Source organism: Odocoileus virginianus, chromosome 21 (assembly GCF_023699985.2).
Source record: "Odocoileus virginianus isolate 20LAN1187 ecotype Illinois chromosome 21, Ovbor_1.2, whole genome shotgun sequence".
In the NCBI taxonomy this organism is placed as follows: domain Eukaryota; kingdom Metazoa; phylum Chordata; class Mammalia; order Artiodactyla; family Cervidae; genus Odocoileus; species Odocoileus virginianus.
This window is the reverse complement of record NC_069694.1, coordinates 37,913,623-37,931,367: the sequence shown is the minus strand read 5'-3', so window position 1 is coordinate 37,931,367 and position 17,745 is coordinate 37,913,623. Positions and strand designations below refer to the sequence as shown.

Here is a 17,745-nt window from a genome sequence, read left to right as displayed (position 1 = left end):
TGAGCAGAGACGCCGGTAGCCACACTGCAAAGGAGACAGAAGTCAGACTCACGGGCTTCGTGGAGCTCCGGAGCCCAGTCAGAATGTACGGCACGGCCATCTGAGGAACCACCGAGCTGGCGACGAGTTTACCATCCTCCCCCCCCAGAAGCCCCAGGAGCGACACGGAGGTGAGCAGCGGGGCACACGGAGTGGTCCAGGAGCCCTCCAGTTCTGGCTCGAGGACCAGAAAAGGGAGCCCGAGTGCTCAGAGTACAGTCCACCCTCTCTTCTCGCCCCTGTCCCCTCACACCCCAAACCCCAAGTGATCCTGAGGCAACCCACAACATGCGCGTGTAGGGCCAAAGTGCTGAGCAGGAGGTATCTCTTCTCTAATCAGTAAAGCTGCAGTCCAGACAGGATGGGGCCAAACCCCTTTACTTTCTTCTGTCTGTGACCTCCTTGTCATTTGGCCCAGACAAAGGCACAGTCGTGACGGACAGCAAAGGGAGGTGCCTGAAACCCCACTGTTCTGGCCAGAGGACCCAAAACGAGAATTCCCAAGGAAGGCGCTCCCTAAAGTGACCCCATCAAGGTGTTCGTAATGCAAACTCCTGATGTATGTGAGACCGTCGTTCAGGTCTCAGGGACAGACGTGAATGGCGCTGCAAAGGCTGTGAAAACTGAACCGACACTGGAACCACAGAAGGCAGGTTAGGACTTGGAGACTGAATCTAACCAGGTTAGTTAAGTAAGTAAGTAAGTCAAGTCGCTCAGTCGTGTCCGACTCTTTGTGACCCCATGGACTGAAGCCCACCAGGCTCCTCTGTCCATGGAATTTTCTAGGCAAGAATACTGGAGTGGGTTGCCATTTCCTTCTTCAGGGGATCTTCCAGACCCAGGCATCGAACCCAGGTCTCCAGCATTGGAGGCAGACACTTTACCGTCTGAGCCACCAGGAAAGCTAAAACTTAAATTATCAACATTCTCTGCAAGATTTAAACAAGACTCAAGATTTCATAATATGCAAAACTTTCCACAGGACACAATCTAAAATTATCCAGCATATAAAGAACCAAGACAATCTCAATTTATAAGGGAAGTGAGTCAACAGACACCAGTGCTAAGCTGACACCAATGTTGGCATTAACTGACAGAATTTAAAGCAGTTATTATTAAAACGCTCCAACAATCAACCAAAAACACTCTTATATCAATGGGAAAAAAAGAAAATATTCGCAAAGATATACAGAAACACCAAATAGAAATTTTAAAACCGAAAAATACCATAGCCAAAATAAAATATTAACTGGATATATTCAGTAGCATGGGCTTCCCTGGTGGCTCAGCTGATGAAGAATCTGCCTGCAATGCGCGAGACCCGGTTCCGAGCTGGGAAGATATCCTGGAGGAAGGGAAAGGCTACCCACTCCAGTATTCTTGCCTGAAGAATTCCATGGATAGAGGAGCCTGGAGGGCTACAGCCCAAGGGGTTACAAAGAAAGAGTCAGTTCCGACTGAGTGACTAAGCACAGCAGCAGCATCCAGTAGCATAATGGAGAAGACAGAAGAAAAATTCAGTGAACTTGGAAGACCAAAAGAAACTATACCATTTGAACACAGAAAAGATTTAAAAAAACAAAAAACAGAGCCTCAGGACCAGTATGACAAAAACAAAGAAAACTACTAAGAATAAAGAGGAAAATTACATAATGATTTTTTTAAAAGGTCAAATAACTAACATGATAGAACAGTTTAAATTGTATGTATCAACAGAGCTTCAAATTATGTACATAAAGGAGAAAGTAACTTAAGTGCAAAGATGAAACAAAAATCCACAATATAGTTGGAAACAAAAATCAACAACCACTCATAATAAAAACTCTCAGTAAACTAGAAGAGAATTTCCTCAGCTTGATAAAGATTATCTACAAAGCATGTACAGATTACAGCAAGCCCCCATTTACAAACAAGTTCCATTCCAAGAGCATGTCTGTAAGTCCAATAGTTAGCCTAAGTACCCCACTAACAAATCGGCTATACAGTACTGTACTGCAGTAGGATTATAATACTTTTCACACAAATAATACATAAAAAACAAACACAAAAAATAAAAAATCATTTTTAATCTTATAGCACAGAATCTTGAAAAGTACAGTAGTAGAGAACAGCAGCTGGCATACAGGTGCTGGCCCGGCATAAACGGGCCGCCAGAGTCACAGACTGGAGGGAGAGGCGGTGGGAGACGGCAGAGCTGCGGGATCGTCCGCAACAGCACACAGGGAAGCCGCAATTTCACGCATGCTTGACGTGGATGGCACAGGTTCTGGTTCCTTGACGTTTTCAATTCTATCTACTCCCTTAAAACCACAATCCAGCGATGTCTAGGCAGTAGCTCTTTTTCTTTCTCAGATAATCCGTAGCACTGGATAGCACTCTGCAACCTTCACGTACCCTTCTTCGTTTGGGTCCTATGCCTCAAAAACTACCAGCACCTCCTGAGATAAAGCAAATCCCCTTGCCATTTCCCTTGTTGTGAATCTCTCTGGTTCTTCGGTTACTTCCTCCTGTCTCTCTTGGTCCTTCCTCTGGGCCTCCGATTCTATCAGGTCTTCATCAGTAACCTCCTCATGTTGCACGGCAACAATACTTTACAGCAGACAAAAGCACAGCCTCGCGTAGAGGATGCATGTGACAATGTACACCAGACACATGAATTTAAACACAACTGGACATGCAAACACACGTTCACATCTTTGAAAGTTTGCAACTTTCAAGGGTTCGTATGTAGGAGCACTTATTACACAGAAAGCTAAGTGAATAGAGCTGTACAAGGAAGGAAAAGTAATTCTACTGTAACAATAATACATCACACTTATGTAGCACCTACTATGGGCTAGCCACTATTCCAACTACTTGACATATGTGAAGTCCTGACAATCCTATGAAACAGACACTACTTATACAGTACCCATTTTACTGATGAGGAAGTTAAGCCACACTAAATGACCTGCCCAAGGTCACACAACTACTAAGGGACAAGCAGATTACGTGACTCAAAACCACTTTACAAATCAGAAGACAGCCACATGACAGGTGTGGAGTGTAACTGCCAAACCCTCTTCTTCATTCCAGGAAAGATAGTGACAAGGCCTAAAACCAAATGATCAAGACAGAGAAATATAACCATGCTTTTTAGAGATATGGAACTGAATGCCAAAATAATCAGTTTAAAGTGGTGGAAAGAAAACCAAATTCTGGGGATATAATGTACAACATGATGAGTGTAGTTAACAATATTGTATATTTGAAAGTTGTCTAAAACGTTCTCATCACAAGGGAAAAAACTGAAACTGTGAGGTGATGAATAATAACTGAACTTATTGTGGTAACTGTTTCACAAAGTACATATTATCTAATTATTATGTTGTATACCTAATGGGGTCCCCCAGTGGCTCAGTAGTAAAAAGAATCTGCCTGCCAATGCAGAAGGCCTGGGTTGAATCCCTGGGTTGGGAAGATCCCTTGGAGAAGGATATGGCAACCCACTCTAGTAAGAATTCCATGGACAGAGGAGCCTGGCAGGCTACAGTCCATGGGGTCAGAAGAGTCGGACATGACTTAGTGACTATACAACAATACCTTAAACTTATTCAATGCTCTGTCGATTATTTCTCAATAAAACTGGAAAAACTATAACGCCAGGTTAAGAGATACCCAGTATTAGAATATTTGACTCTAAGCCACATGCATGTCTTTTCAAGAATCAAAGCCATACTGAACATAATAACTGGCATAATCTCTAAGATGTCCAGTGCACATATATTTAGGTTCCTTTTCTACAGCCAGTATTTTAAGTTGAATGCCATTTTCCAGCTGCAGGAAGATTCTATCTAAAAGACAAGTTGTTTTCAGAGTTAAGGCATTTTGTCACTCAAAGTAGATTTAAACCAATTAACAGCATTAAGGCAATGTGTTTATACTTTCTGCTCACAGTGTGACCAACTGGACAGCCTACTCTTTGCTCCACACCTGGGTATCCCCCCAAGTGGCCAAAATACACAGCTCACCTCTTTCAACCTCTTCCTGGGGGATGTCACCTTATGGTGAACAAGGCTTGTCAGGCAGGCATCAGCAAAGACATTCACGTTATTCTTTCTTTTCAAATCAATCTCACATCCTTCCTAACGCTGTCGTTCTCTGTGACTCACCTCTTACAGTGGGCACATCTACACATTCACCATTATTTGTTGACTGTTCCAAGTTTCTCCACTCAGAAGGTAATGTTATTTACAACATGACAACATACAAAAATTCAATCATCAAATCTTCTTGAATTTTAAATAAACAAAGAATTTTTTATTTTAATTGCAAATGCATGCCATCTGGAGTATATCAGAGTAGGTGCCAAGTTTTTCTTTTTACCCCTACTGATCACAGAACTCTTGTAAAAAGAAATCTAGAACTCTTTAGTATTTAAACAGAAAAAAGAGGGGCTCTGACTGGGACAGGAGCAGGGAGGGGGTACCACTCTGACCTATGCCCAGTTTCAAACATATCTTATCTTTCAAAGCAATTAAGCTTCAATAATCAGATGCCCCCCATTCAAACCAGGCTTTCCTTCAAGAGTTCAGAAGACAACAACAAATGATTTTAAATACAACCTTTTCTGTAAAACTCCTGTCCCCCAGTGAGAAATGACCCATCTTCTAAACCATCCAGCATTTACTGCCTCTACAATTCAATTAATAATCTATTTCATGGTGCTCTCTCTTAATTCGATTCTCTAGTAAACTGTGAGCAAACTAAAATCAATGTAAGTTTTTTAAAGGAGCCATATTTCAAAATGCTTCTTCTTGATTGTCACTTCAAACTGGGCAAAGTAAAAAGCCCAAGATGATGTGCAAAGACCAACGGTTAAGTTTTGGTACACCTTAAGTATTCATGGTAAACTATTTTCTTTTCATATCTACTCTGAAAAGTCATAGCTATGGAAAAACTGCCAAGATTTAGAAATAACCCCCCTTGATTTTATTTCAGGGGAAAAAAAAAAAAAACTTTCAACAAGATTATCAACTTTTTATTCCTAAAAAAGCAGAACATGTTTTACATTTTTCAGACTACCTGGTGTTCTAAAGAACCTTACAGTGCATTGGATCAATGCCATACCATGTCCATCTCTTTCCCAATTAAAATTTCAATGTAGCTATCATCAACTATTAATAAACATGCTGAAATTCATCACATTCACAGAAAAGCAGCTATTCAAAGAAATAGCCCTGTATTTTCCTCAGAGGATTTCAGACTGTTTTGTACTTGGTTTGTGAGACCTACATCAAATCTCACCTTTTTAATACGAGGACTAATAGGATTATTCTCAGTAAATAAACTGAGGAACTCTCTCACAAAACAGCTTACCTAGCTAAAGACTTGTATTTCAAAATATATGAATATTTGAGGAAATAAAGGAACCAAAGTGTTCATAATAAATACCCCTCAAGACACCCGCCATCCTCTTATTTGCTGACGCCATGAAGTAACAAGGGCGCAGTCTTCAAAACCCCTGACAGCATCAGGTACATTCTGTACCTCCTAGTAACTCCTGAAGACTGAACAGTATTCCTTCCTTAGACCACAATCTCATTCTTCTCCCATTTCTTTACCCGACTAGGACCACTCAAAACCCTTGAGGGACTTATTCTCCACACCATGAAGAATCAACCTCTGACTCTTACCTGAGCAACCTTTCCTTCCTTATCTCTGAAAAATATACCAACAACCTAACTAAACCAGGGTGAGAGTTCCCCCAGAGAAGACAGCACTTTCCTTTCCCTTGCATGACCTCATCTGTTCCTGACACTCACATTTACAGCTTGTCCCCACAAGTTTTAACCTGTCCCTTCAGTCTGTTACAAATGCTACCTTCATAAAGTGTCCACACCACACCCATCCCAGCCCATGCCTAACAACAGGGCACATGTATTTATTCAGCACTCCTCTGACAGCGCTTTGTCTCACTACCCTGCTTTCCACCTATTTCACTGCACCAAAGCACTGGCTACAGACTACCTACTGAAACTAGAATGGTTAAGTTTTTACCCCACTAACACCAAGAGATGTCTACCAAGTCTTAGGAGCTGATATGGGGTAGTATGGTTCTCAGTCCTGAATAGGTCCTCGAATCATCTGGAAAATGTTTCTTCTAAAATACTCACGCTGTTCCCCATAAGTTAAGCAGAACAGTGGTTATCAGGACTGGGTGGAGCAAGCAAAAGAGAGCTGTTTAATGAGCTGTTTCAGTTCTGCAAGATTAAAGAAGTTCTTGAGATATGTTCTACAACAATGCAAATATAATAAACACCACTGAAAAGTACTCATAAAAATAGTTAGGATGGTAATGTCTCTATGTGTTCTTTACCTGTAGAAAAAAGAAATTCATTTTTTAAAAAGTTAAGTTACAAAGCTGTATGTAATACAGAACAATGATTCTGGTTTTGTTTCAAAAACATAAAAACAACAGGTAACACATCAATGCTGACCATATGCCAAGCACTGATTTAGGCAGTATTATATGCACCAAGCATTAATCCTCACAACTCTACAGGGTAGATTCTATTATTTCCCATTTAATAAATGATAAAACTGAAGTACAGAAAAATTAACACGTTAAAAAAAAAAAAAACCCACACAGATAATTAAATGGCAAAGCCAGGTTTTAAATGCAGGCTCTCTTGAGACAGTTTCCATGCTCTTAACCTCTATGTAATAAATATATAAAAGTCTGATAAGATAATAAACCAAACTGTAATATACTCTTAGGATACGATCATGACACAGCTTTCACTTTAAACACTTCTGTTTTAAATTTACGCAAAGACCATGCACTGCTTTTTATAACAAAAAAACAAATGGGGGTATTTACATTTTAAAAAAATATACTCAGTGGAACACAAAGTCTCTGGCCCTGCTAACAATCATTTTATTTCCTTATATTTCTGCACTCAGACTCCTCACCACTGCAAGGCTGTGGTTACTTGCTGTATCACAAACGCCTCAGCTTGCTCCTACTTCCATAAACACCCTTCCCCTGGAGAGAATGTCCTCTCCTCCTCGCTAACAGACACCTTCTTACTTACCTTTTTATTTATTTTTTTCAGTGTGCCCAAATCCATTTCTTAACCCCTCCTTCAGGAGGCCTTCTAGGACCTTCCCTATACCATTTTTCACTTTTTACCATGCTGCTTTGAAAAACTGCCCATTAGCAGTTTTATTTGTGTCCTCCAGAACCATCAGCAAACTTCCTTGAAGATGTCAGTACCTTTCTTCTCGAGGCAGGGACTCCAGCCAGTGGCTCAGTACAGAGCATACTGAACAGGCAGAACTAGATTTCTAAAGACATTCCTACCAGAAACAAGGGTTCCTTGGAGACAGGCTGGATTCCAGATCTGGGACAGGGAAACTACAAAGTAAACCTTATTTGTCTTGGGTCAGAAAGCTAGGGAACAATCAGAGACTACTGGAGGAAGGTCAAATGGATATAGAATCCACTATCCTTCAAAGGTGCTATGGTAGGTAGTTAATTACAAAGTGAAAAATGTACAGTGAGCTGGCAGCACTTCCTAACCAAGAGATTACATTTAGGAGCGCCTCCTGATGTGATAGAATATGAAGTACACAGAATCACTCAGAAGTCCTGTCAAGTGAATCCTGACAGAACAGACAGGGGATAAAAGAACAACTTAAAGACACTATGAAGAAATAATCAGATAACCAAGAACACGTGCACTCTGCAAGACAACTGACTAGTCTCTTCAAAAAGCCAGCATCATGAAAATAAAGATGAAAGGACTGTTCTATACTAAGACTAAGAAATGTAAAAATCACATGCCACTTATGAGCTTTGAAAGGATCTTGATTCCAAAAATTAACCAAAAACACAACTACTGAAGATGTTTAGGAGATAATTGATAATTTCAAATAGGATTGACTATTAGAAGGTATTAGGGAATTCTTGGCAATATTCTTACATGTAATCATGGTACTGTACTAATAAGTAAGAAAGAATATCCCGGTCATTAGAAGATACATGCTGAAGATTTTACATGTAACCATGTAATGGGTATGGTGTCATGTTGTCTGTGACTTAAAATTTTTCAACCAATACATATACAAATGTAATACACATAAGAACTCATAAATAAAGCAATTAGAGCAAAATATGTAGGTGACAGTACACTGCAATTAGTTACAAGACTCTTCTTTCAACTTTTCTATGTTTGAAAATCATCACAATAAAAAGCTAGGGAGACTCAATAATATTATAAAATAATTTTTTTTTTAAATTCCTTGTCTGTAACTTTCACTTAGCACCTCCAGGTCATTTAATTTTTTTTTTTTAAAGTACTTCCTGTCCATACAAGTAACCATAAGCCTCTTGAGGACAGTAAATTTTAGCAGGTTTGCAAATGCAAAAATAACCCAACAAACATTGTTATTCATAAGTAACACAACAGGCAAAACCAAAACGTCTATTAATGTCAAGTCCTAGCTAGGACATGGAACAATATAAAGTTTCTCCTGATGGGAGAATAAGCACAATCACACTGGAAAAAAATCTGGCTCAGTCAAAACAGAGCTGAATGCATACATATCCCATGACCCAAGAACTTTTCTCCTGGTTGTATACTCAAGGCACATAGGCATCAGGAGCTAGGTACAAGAATGTTTAGAGTAGTACTGTTTATAATAGTAAAAACCTAGAACAACCCAAATTTACATCAACGAAGGAATGAATAAACTGATACATTAATTCACAAATACTATACAGCAATGAAAATGAAAGAACTAGAGCGACACGCAACAAGAGTGAATCTCAAGAACAGAATATAAAGAAAGCAAGTTGCAGAAGAATATGTGTAGTGATTCATAAAACCTTCAAAAACATCAAAACTGAACAATGCAGGAAACCAGATCTGAAAGAGACACGTGCATGCCAATGTTCATCGCAGCACTGTTTATAATAGCCAGGACATAGAAGCAACCTAGATGCCCATCAGCAGACGAATGGATAAGGAAGCTGTGGTACATATACACCATGGAATGTTACTCAGCCATTAAAAAGAATTCATTTGAATCAGTTCTAATGAGATGGATGAAACTGGAGCCCATTATACAGAGGGAAGTAAGCCAGAAAGATAAAGACCATTACAGTATACTAACACATATATATGGAATTTAGAAAGATGGTAACGATAACCCTATATGCAAAACAGAAAAAGAGACTCAAATGTATAGAACAGACTTGTGGACTCTGGGAGAAGGCGAGGGTGGGATGTTTCAAGAGAACAGCATCGAAACATGTATATTATCTAGGGTGAAACAGATCACCAGCCCAGGTTGGATGCATGAGACAAGTGCTCGGGCCTGGTGCACTGGGAAGACCCAGAGGGATCAGGCGGAGAGGGAGGTGGGAGGGGGGACCAGGATGGGGAATACATGTAAATCCATGGCTAATTCATTTCAATGTATGACAAAAACCACTGCAATGTTGTAAAGTAATTAGCCTCCAACTAATAAAAATAAATGGAAAAAAAAAAACTAAACAATGCATTATCTAAGGAATCAAATACATGGAAAAGCAAATGAATGATAAAGGCAACTCAGAACAGGGAGTACCTCTAGGGTGAGAGACACATAGGTGCTTTCTGGTTTTACTTGCTTCATTAATATATTCTTTTTAATAATTCAGGTGGTTAAGTACAGAGGCATTTACTGTACCATGTTTCTTTAGATACTATGGTTGACTTACTGTTAGTTTTTTATTCTATTCAACATTTAATAAAAACAAGTGAGTTTTTTAAAAAAGTACAGATCCTGACTTTAAGGTACTTAAAAACCTCAATTCAAAAGCAATACTAAATCATGTAATACCTCCATTTATATTTTCCTCTACATTTTAGTAGTGAACTATGCAAGGTTGTCAGTATTCAAATAGTTAAGCCCGTCACTAGTACCAGTTAATTAAATAATCAGTAAGAAAATAAATGCCCAGTCGGGGCGGGGGGGGGGGGGGTGGGGGTGGGGGTCATGTCACATCTAAAACCTAATGGCACTTACAATTTACCTATTTTACTGAATGATTTGAGCTTGTGGCTTGATTGATAAGGCAGGGCAACCTTCAGAATCTGATGCAAAGGGCTGCCCTTTTGCACCTTTTATCAAGGCAGGATCAATTAATACAAGTTCTCAACAGTGATGAAGACATCTCTGTTGCCTGCCACTTTATGATAAGAAAATTGCTAAAGTCATAAAATCTCACTTATACCCTACCCACTTTTTAGAGGCCTGAGCCTATGACCTAGACAAAGGCCACAGCAGCAGACCCCATGACAGTTATTTTAGGACTGCCTTCCAACAGACACCACAGAGCTCTGGTGTATCACAAAGAAGTCCCCACTGAACCTGGCTATAAAACAGACAGGTTACTGGGGAAAAAAAAAAAAACAGAACTTTTTTTTAAAATAGGACACCTTAACGTGAGACCTATCCTCTTAATAATTTTCAGCGTCAATATAATTCACACTGTTGTAGGTACAATGGTAAAGAACAGATCTCTAGAGCTAATCCATCTGCAGGACTGAACTTAAATGCCTGTTGATTACTAACTTCCCATTTCCTCCTTCACCCATTCCACTCTTTGAGCCTAGGAATTTAACAATTTCAGGTGCCTCAAGTTAAGTGGAATCACTTTCAATGATTGGCTGATTTCTCTCATTCATGCTGTGACACACTGCCAAATTCCCTTTTTTGTTAAAACTGCCTCAGTTCAGTCCAGTCGCTCAGTCGTGTCCAACTCTTCGAGACCCCATGAGTCGTAGCACGCCAGGCCTCCCTGTCCATCACCAACTCCCAGAGTTTACCCAAACCCATGTCCATTGAGTCGGTGATGCCATCCAGCCATCTCATCCTCTGTCATCCCCTTCTCCTCCTGCCCCAATCGTTCCCAGCATCAGGGTCTTTTCCAACGAGTCAACTCCTCTCATGAGGTGGCCAAAGTACTGGAGTTTCAGCCTAGTATTCCATTATACGTTTATGCCACATTTTATTTACCCATTCATCTATCCATGGATATATAGAGGTTGTTTCCACAACTTAGCTACTGTGAACAGTGCACAAAACAAAAAATCATTTGCAATGAATAGTTGAGAGGAAGTTTCAGAGGTCCCTCTCCCATGTTCAACTAGTGCAGCTAAATACACATACTGAGAAAGGCGGGCCTAGCTAACAGGGTGTGTTAAACTGTTCTTTATTCAGTCAGACCCAAGGCTGATACCAATCAAAGAAAAAAAAAAAGATTTATAATTGTTGAGCTGCCAAAGCATGAATAAGCACATGCTTCAGGTTAAAACTGAGTCAAGAAAAGTTCAGGATCAAGCAGAGGATATGGTTATATCTATATTTTGTTTCACTAGAATTCTAACATGGAGAGAATCTCAACAGTTGCTCTATAGCATATTCCTGCCCATGATACATCTACTAAATGGATTTCCTACTAATACCAGAGACAACTCATTTATACAGGAGCCACCACGCTACTGATTCTCCCTCCTGTCTAGAGCTGGGTATGTGTTTAGCCATAGGCTTATGTGTCTGTCATCCCCACCAAATTAACTAAGACCAAACTAAAAATTGTGCAAGTATGCCAAACCTGAAAAAGACTCACCAAGAAAAAGGAAGAAAAAAATAAGTGACTAACACTTTTGTCACAAACTATACGAACAGTATAAGGTCATATCTACTTCCAATAGCCCTTCAATCTCTAAAACAGTAACTCGGAGTTAAAGATTGGTTAAACTTTTGATTATCTACCAACCAAAGGATGTTTGCTTTTTACAAGTTCTACAATAAAAGTATAATTCATGCCAAAACTCCAACATAAGCATTTAAAGCATGTCAATAACAGGAGATCTCCATCCACCACCAGGAGGTCCTCAAACTAGTAATAATCCATTAACTACACTGTGAGAACTACCAGCACCTCAAGGTGGGTTCAATCCTTGGTTTATATACCAGCCCCACCATTACTCTATAGTCTCAAGTAATCAAAATGATTTAAAATTTCACAAGAACGTTTATTGAAAAGCAGTTAAACAGCAGCTAAAAAATTAAAAAGAAAGTAACTTCAACCATAAATGAATACAGAACATATCACATAAAATATTATTCAGCCATTACAAATGATAATGTAAATGGAGCCATTATACACATTCCAAATGTATTACTTAAGACATAAAAGAGAGCAAATTCCCTAAGATTATATATATGATTGAGCCATTCTGATAAAAGTATATGCACATAAGTGTATGTAGGAATACATAAATATTTGTAAGACTACCCATCAAAAGACTTACAGAAATTATCACCAAGCAACCCTTCACCTGTATTTTCTAATTTTTCTACAATAAAAGTTATTTTTATATTTAAGAAAAGAAAATCACAACTAAATATTGCTATCTTACTGCAATATCTAGAAACAGGGTGAGGTAATGTAAAGAATTTTAAGAAAATCCCTAGAAATGTCAGGAACTTTGTTATCAAAGGAGAAAGTGTTTTAGAGGACAGGGTTACATTTCAAAGACCTACATATTGGAAGTGCAATTCTTTCCTCACTTTTCAACTCCAATATCTGAGGTGCCCACCCACTCATTTTCTTACTGAAGACCCAGGCAATCACTTTACATGGCTACTACTTCTTTTAAAGAACCAATTCCAAGAATTTGTTCAAAATGTTCATAACAAATAAGGCTCCTCCTCAAACACTGTAAACCTTCCTTATGGCTAGCTACAATGGTAGCAGACATAAGGCAGGTGCAACAACACTATTTACTGAACAGTGTTGAGGCACTTTGCACGCTCTTATTCACCTTCACCTCAACTATAAGGAGGGCATCATTAGCCCTCCCTTATAAAACAGGACACAACCTACTCAAGGACATGGTCGCAAAAAACCCAGGTAAGACTCCAAACCCACCCCTCTTCCCTTTAAGTTCTAAGGCCTTATGAAGGGCTGCAAATCACTCAGGTCCTTCTCTGCAGATTTTAACTACAGTCAAGATAGTATCTGCCCTGGGGTGTTCACTAGCGGCTTGACTACTCTTTGCCTTTCCTTCTCAGGCCTAACGACCTTTTTTCTTTCATTTAAAGCACTGAGTGCTTACTGTGTACAAAGTACTTACGAGAAATACAAAAATGAATACAGCACAGCCTCCATCCTCAAAAAACTCTTACAAACTCTTTGGGACTATGAGTAAACTACTAAGCTACTATTAAACCTAGTCAACTACTACCGAATAAGATGGATACAGCTATAAAGAAATACCATCAAACATCATAAACTCCTGTAAAGCTTGATTTCAAATGAAATAGGTTTTACTCATTAAAAGACCAAAATCTGTCTTAAAATTAAGCATCTTAAGTAAAAATATTTCTATCTTCTTAAGCATAAATACAGTATAACGATAAAAAGAGCTAACACTGATTAAATGTATTGCTATGCTAAGTGTTTCATTAATACATACAAACCCTGAGGTTGGTACTATTCAAAGCCCCATTTTAAAAGGGTGTAACACGACCTCCCTGGTGGTACAGTGGAAGAGAACCCACCTGCCAATGCTCGAGAAATGGGCTCGATCCACGGTCCAGAAGATTCCACAAGCCACAGAGCAGCTCAGCCCAGTGCACAACTACTCAGTCTGTGCTCGAGAGCCCGCGAGCCGCAACTACTGAGCCCGCAGGCTGCAACCACCAACGCCCGGGTGCCCTAAGCCCAAACCTCTGCAGCTAGAGAAGCCAGTGCAGTGAGATGCCCACTTGCCGTAACTACAGAACGCTGCTGCGCAGCAACCAAGACTCAGCACAAACAAAAATAATATAATTCGTGTCAAAAAATAAAAGGTTATAACAAAAAACAAAGGTTACCTGCCTAAAGCAGACAGCCAGTAATAGAACTGTGATTCAGTTGTGGCAGTTCACCTCTTTATTCTGGCTTCCCTGGTGGCTCAGCGGTAAAGAATCTGCCTGCCGATACCTGAGATGAGGGTTCCATCCCTGGGCTGGGAAGATCCCCAGGAGGAGGAAATGGCAACCTACTCCAGTATTCTTGCCTGGAAAATTCCATGGACAGAGGAGCCTGGGGGGGTGCAGTCTATGAGGTCCCAGAATTGGACACAACTGAGCATGCATGAATGCAGCTCTTTATTCTGCCTTTTGACTCAAGCATTTATTGACCACCTATTACATACAGAGCATTGTGTTGAGAAATGAGGAGAGAGCAGTGAGAGTTTATTCATGATGCTCACCTTCAGACTGAAAGATAAACAAAAATCAAATGATCAGGCTGCATAAAATGTTATAGAGGAAATAAGGTGGTGTGACAGGATAACTGGAAAAGGCTTACTTCTGTTCTCTTGTAGTTTTGTTCACAGCTTATTCCCAAAGACAAGCTGGTCAGACAATCAGCCTGGGGACCACAGAAGCAAGGAGAAGAGAAAAGACAGACCACTGCTAGTGAAGATGATCAGAGAAAGAAGAAGAAGCCCCAGTTTCATCATAAATGTGGAAATTGGCTTAGTGATTGAACCAGGTCTCAAGCTGGGACTGAAAGAACATCTGTGATTTCAGAAGACAGGTGATATTCTGTGTAAAGGAACAGGTATAAATACAGACTCTGGTTAAAGCAAGAGAATAAAGCTAGACTCATAAGAGGTGCCCTGGTAATTCTATTTGTTATAGGTTGGGGAGAAGCACGGTCAGACTGCTATGCTAGGGGAAAAATAACTTTTGCATGAAAGATTTTGCTCCTTTGATTTGTGTGTGTGTGTGTGTGTGTGAGTGTGTGTGTGAGTGTTTACTTACAAGGTGAGAAATTACAGTAGAGAAATGAACTAAGAGAAACTGGTGAGAAATTTAAAAAACTGACTAGAGGAGGAAGCAACAGGAATGAAGAGAGAGAGTTTCAAGCATCAGTCAGGATATATTCCACCACAGGCATAACAATGGAACAAGAAATATACCTGCAGAATCCAACATAAAATACCTACCGTACTAAATATACCTTGCGTGTTTTCACAAATGTGTTGGCATGTTCCCAAAAACCCCAATGAGCCAATGTCCTTTCTACTAAATAATACATGCCTAGGAGAGTATCATCTATCCTTGATGACTATAGTTTCACAGCATCTTTTCAGAATCTCAACAAGTGTCTGTACATATTATTTCATTTAACATTACAAAACGACAACTAAATTTAAGCAAAACGTAAACCACCACATTGTTCTACTCATAGAGTACATGATTTTCAAAAACAAACTACTAGATTTTCTTTTTAAGTCCAGGTCCCACACAGGCCTCAACAAATCACAGAATCTGAAAATTATTTTAAAGAAACAAAAGGACTCCGACCAGGTTCAGCAGTTGAGAAGTCCCAGTGCTATTTTTAGAAAGAGCAACACTTCTCCAAGTGTAACTTTTTCCAAGTGATACTAACAAGGTCAAGGATCATATCCTATCTGAAAACAAGACCTGTACAACATTGCCAGGATCTTTTACAACGGCTTATCTTACAAGTGTTGGATCTCTGGAATTTTATTTCCATCTTCATTTCACATACAGCTTTATGTTTACACATTTTATATTTGAAAGTTATATTATTTGTGTTTGTTGCTCATGTATGTTTTCCTTCTATTCATTTGTGTGTATATATATATACATATATATGTGCTACACTCTACTGCCAGCCTTAAAAAAAACTGCCTTTGTTTTATTAAGATTTCACATTCATTGGATAATTTGGGTCTCAGAGCAACCTTGTTAAATACATGAGTAAAAACTTCATCTTCCCCTCTGTACAGTGGTGGGACTGGAGCTCAGAAAGATAAAACTTGACCAGTTCAAGATCTCACAGTCAATGGCAAGGACAGGGCCCTGTCGGTGCCTTTAGACTCTTTGTGCATGCTCTCCTCCCCGCAGGACACTACCAATTTCGTACTTGAATACTCCCGTGCCTCTCTTCAGCAAAACTGGATTGTAATTAAAAGCCGTACAAATGCCGCCAGGCCAAAACTCTGAGCGTCTAAATGCAGCCGGAACACTAGGGCTCTTCAGTAAACAAACACCAGCACGCGTTTCAGTCCGGACACCATTCAATGCTGGCTTCGCTCCACTGCACAAAACTTGTTAAAATAACGGCCTTAAAGCATAATCCTTAATGGAACTGTCTTTTTCGCTCAGTGGGAAGTTCAGTTAATCTGAGGTGACTCATACTGTTTTCTTACGGTTTTGTAAATCAATAATTCTGAGTGCCAAAGGAAAAGAATGAATTACACAGATCCCTCTCCATCCTCAACTCCAAAGTTGCTTAAGTGTCAACGTGCGGCAGTAAAACCTAGGGACAGGGGTGGGTGGGGCTGGAGCTAGCACTGCCCCTCTCGGCGCCCCCCCACCGTCCCAGGTAACCCTTCTCCAAGCCCAGCGGTCTCTTCCGACCCCCAGTCCCGCAGGACCAGAGTGACTACCCGGCCCCGCAACCCCACCGACCAAGACCAGAGCCCCGCCGGGAGCTGCAGCTGCGGCGACTCGGGCTGCCCCCTTCCCCGGCGATCCCACCTGTCCCGCGTAGCCCGCACACCTGGCGGCCCCCGCCCGCTCGGGAGATGCGCATCGAGAACTGGCTCCTAAACGCGGCGCCCTAGGGCGGTCAGGAGACCGGGGGCAAGTCCGCTTCCGCCCCCAGCCCACAAGGCAGCGAGCCCGCGCCCCCACCCCCGCGGGCGTCCCAAGCGGCCGGCGGCCGGCCCCAGATCCCCCGGAGGCGAGAGGGGGCGGCGGCGCGGCAGACTAGGCGGAGGAGGAAGAGCGGCCGGCGAGCCCGCCCGGGGAAGAGGAGGAGCGTGTCCCGACCGGCCGCGAGGGCAAAGCGGAGAGGGGAGGGAGGCGGCGGCGGGGCCGCGGGGGAAGCGGGAGTCTACCTGCGAGCAGAAGTACGAGCCTTGGATGCCCAGCTTGATGCAGGTGGGGCACTGGAGCTTGGCCTCGCTGCTGCAACCGTCCGTCTCGCACACACGCGTCTCCACCGCCGCCATGCTGCCTGGCCACTGGAGGAGCGCCTCACCGAGGAAGAAGGGGAGGAGGGAGGGAGGAACGGTTGGGCAGAAGGAGGGCAGGGGAGGGGAGAGAGGCCGCACCAGGGGAGGAGCTCGGACCGCCGGGCCTGGACGCGGGAGGAGGAGGAGGAGCGCGGGGCCTGCCCAGAGCACGCTGCGCGCCCCGCCCCCGCCCCGCGCGCGCAGCTGGCCCCGCCCCGTGGCCTTGGCCCCGCCCCCACCCGAGGCCCCCAGCCTCTCGGTCGCCAGTGCGCACGTGGTATCCGCAAGGGCACCTGGCCTGCGCCTCGGCCCTTCCGCTCGGTCGCGCTTCTACCTGCAGCGAGCCGGCGCCCAGAGAAGGCCAGGTTCGGCCGACTAGGAAAGGCCCTCTCTGTGCCTAACGAGAAATCCCCAGTTGTCGCCTACTGACTGGATCCCAGGGTCTTGAACGTCTGCCATACGCTCAGGCCGTTGGAAAGGACTCCACTCCTCTGTGTTGGTCCACCCGGCAGCTCCTTGGAAAAGGAAAGTAACTCCATTCTAAAGTTCTGTTTCTCGCAGATAGTGTCTGCTTTGAGGCCTAAGGACCTCCGCTCATTCACAAAGAAAGGAAGCCTGGGAACTG

General features: G+C 41.9%; 1 protein-coding gene across 2 annotated transcripts in view; it reads right to left on the bottom strand.

The window, feature by feature from the left end:
- METAP1 (methionyl aminopeptidase 1) overlaps window positions 1–17,197 on the bottom strand; it is a 47,215-nt gene extending 30,018 nt beyond the window's left edge. Inside the window, exon 1 of one of the 2 annotated variants that reach the window (XM_020901644.2) lies at window positions 17,004–17,197. In XM_020901644.2, the coding sequence (XP_020757303.1) occupies window positions 17,004–17,117 (114 nt within the window). In that variant the 5' untranslated portion in view covers window positions 17,118–17,197. Of the gene's footprint in view, window positions 1–7,115; window positions 7,389–17,003 lie in introns of those variants that run through there. The other variant, XM_020901645.2, reaches the window with a different exon arrangement.
- Between the last annotated feature and the right edge of the window lie 548 nt (window positions 17,198–17,745).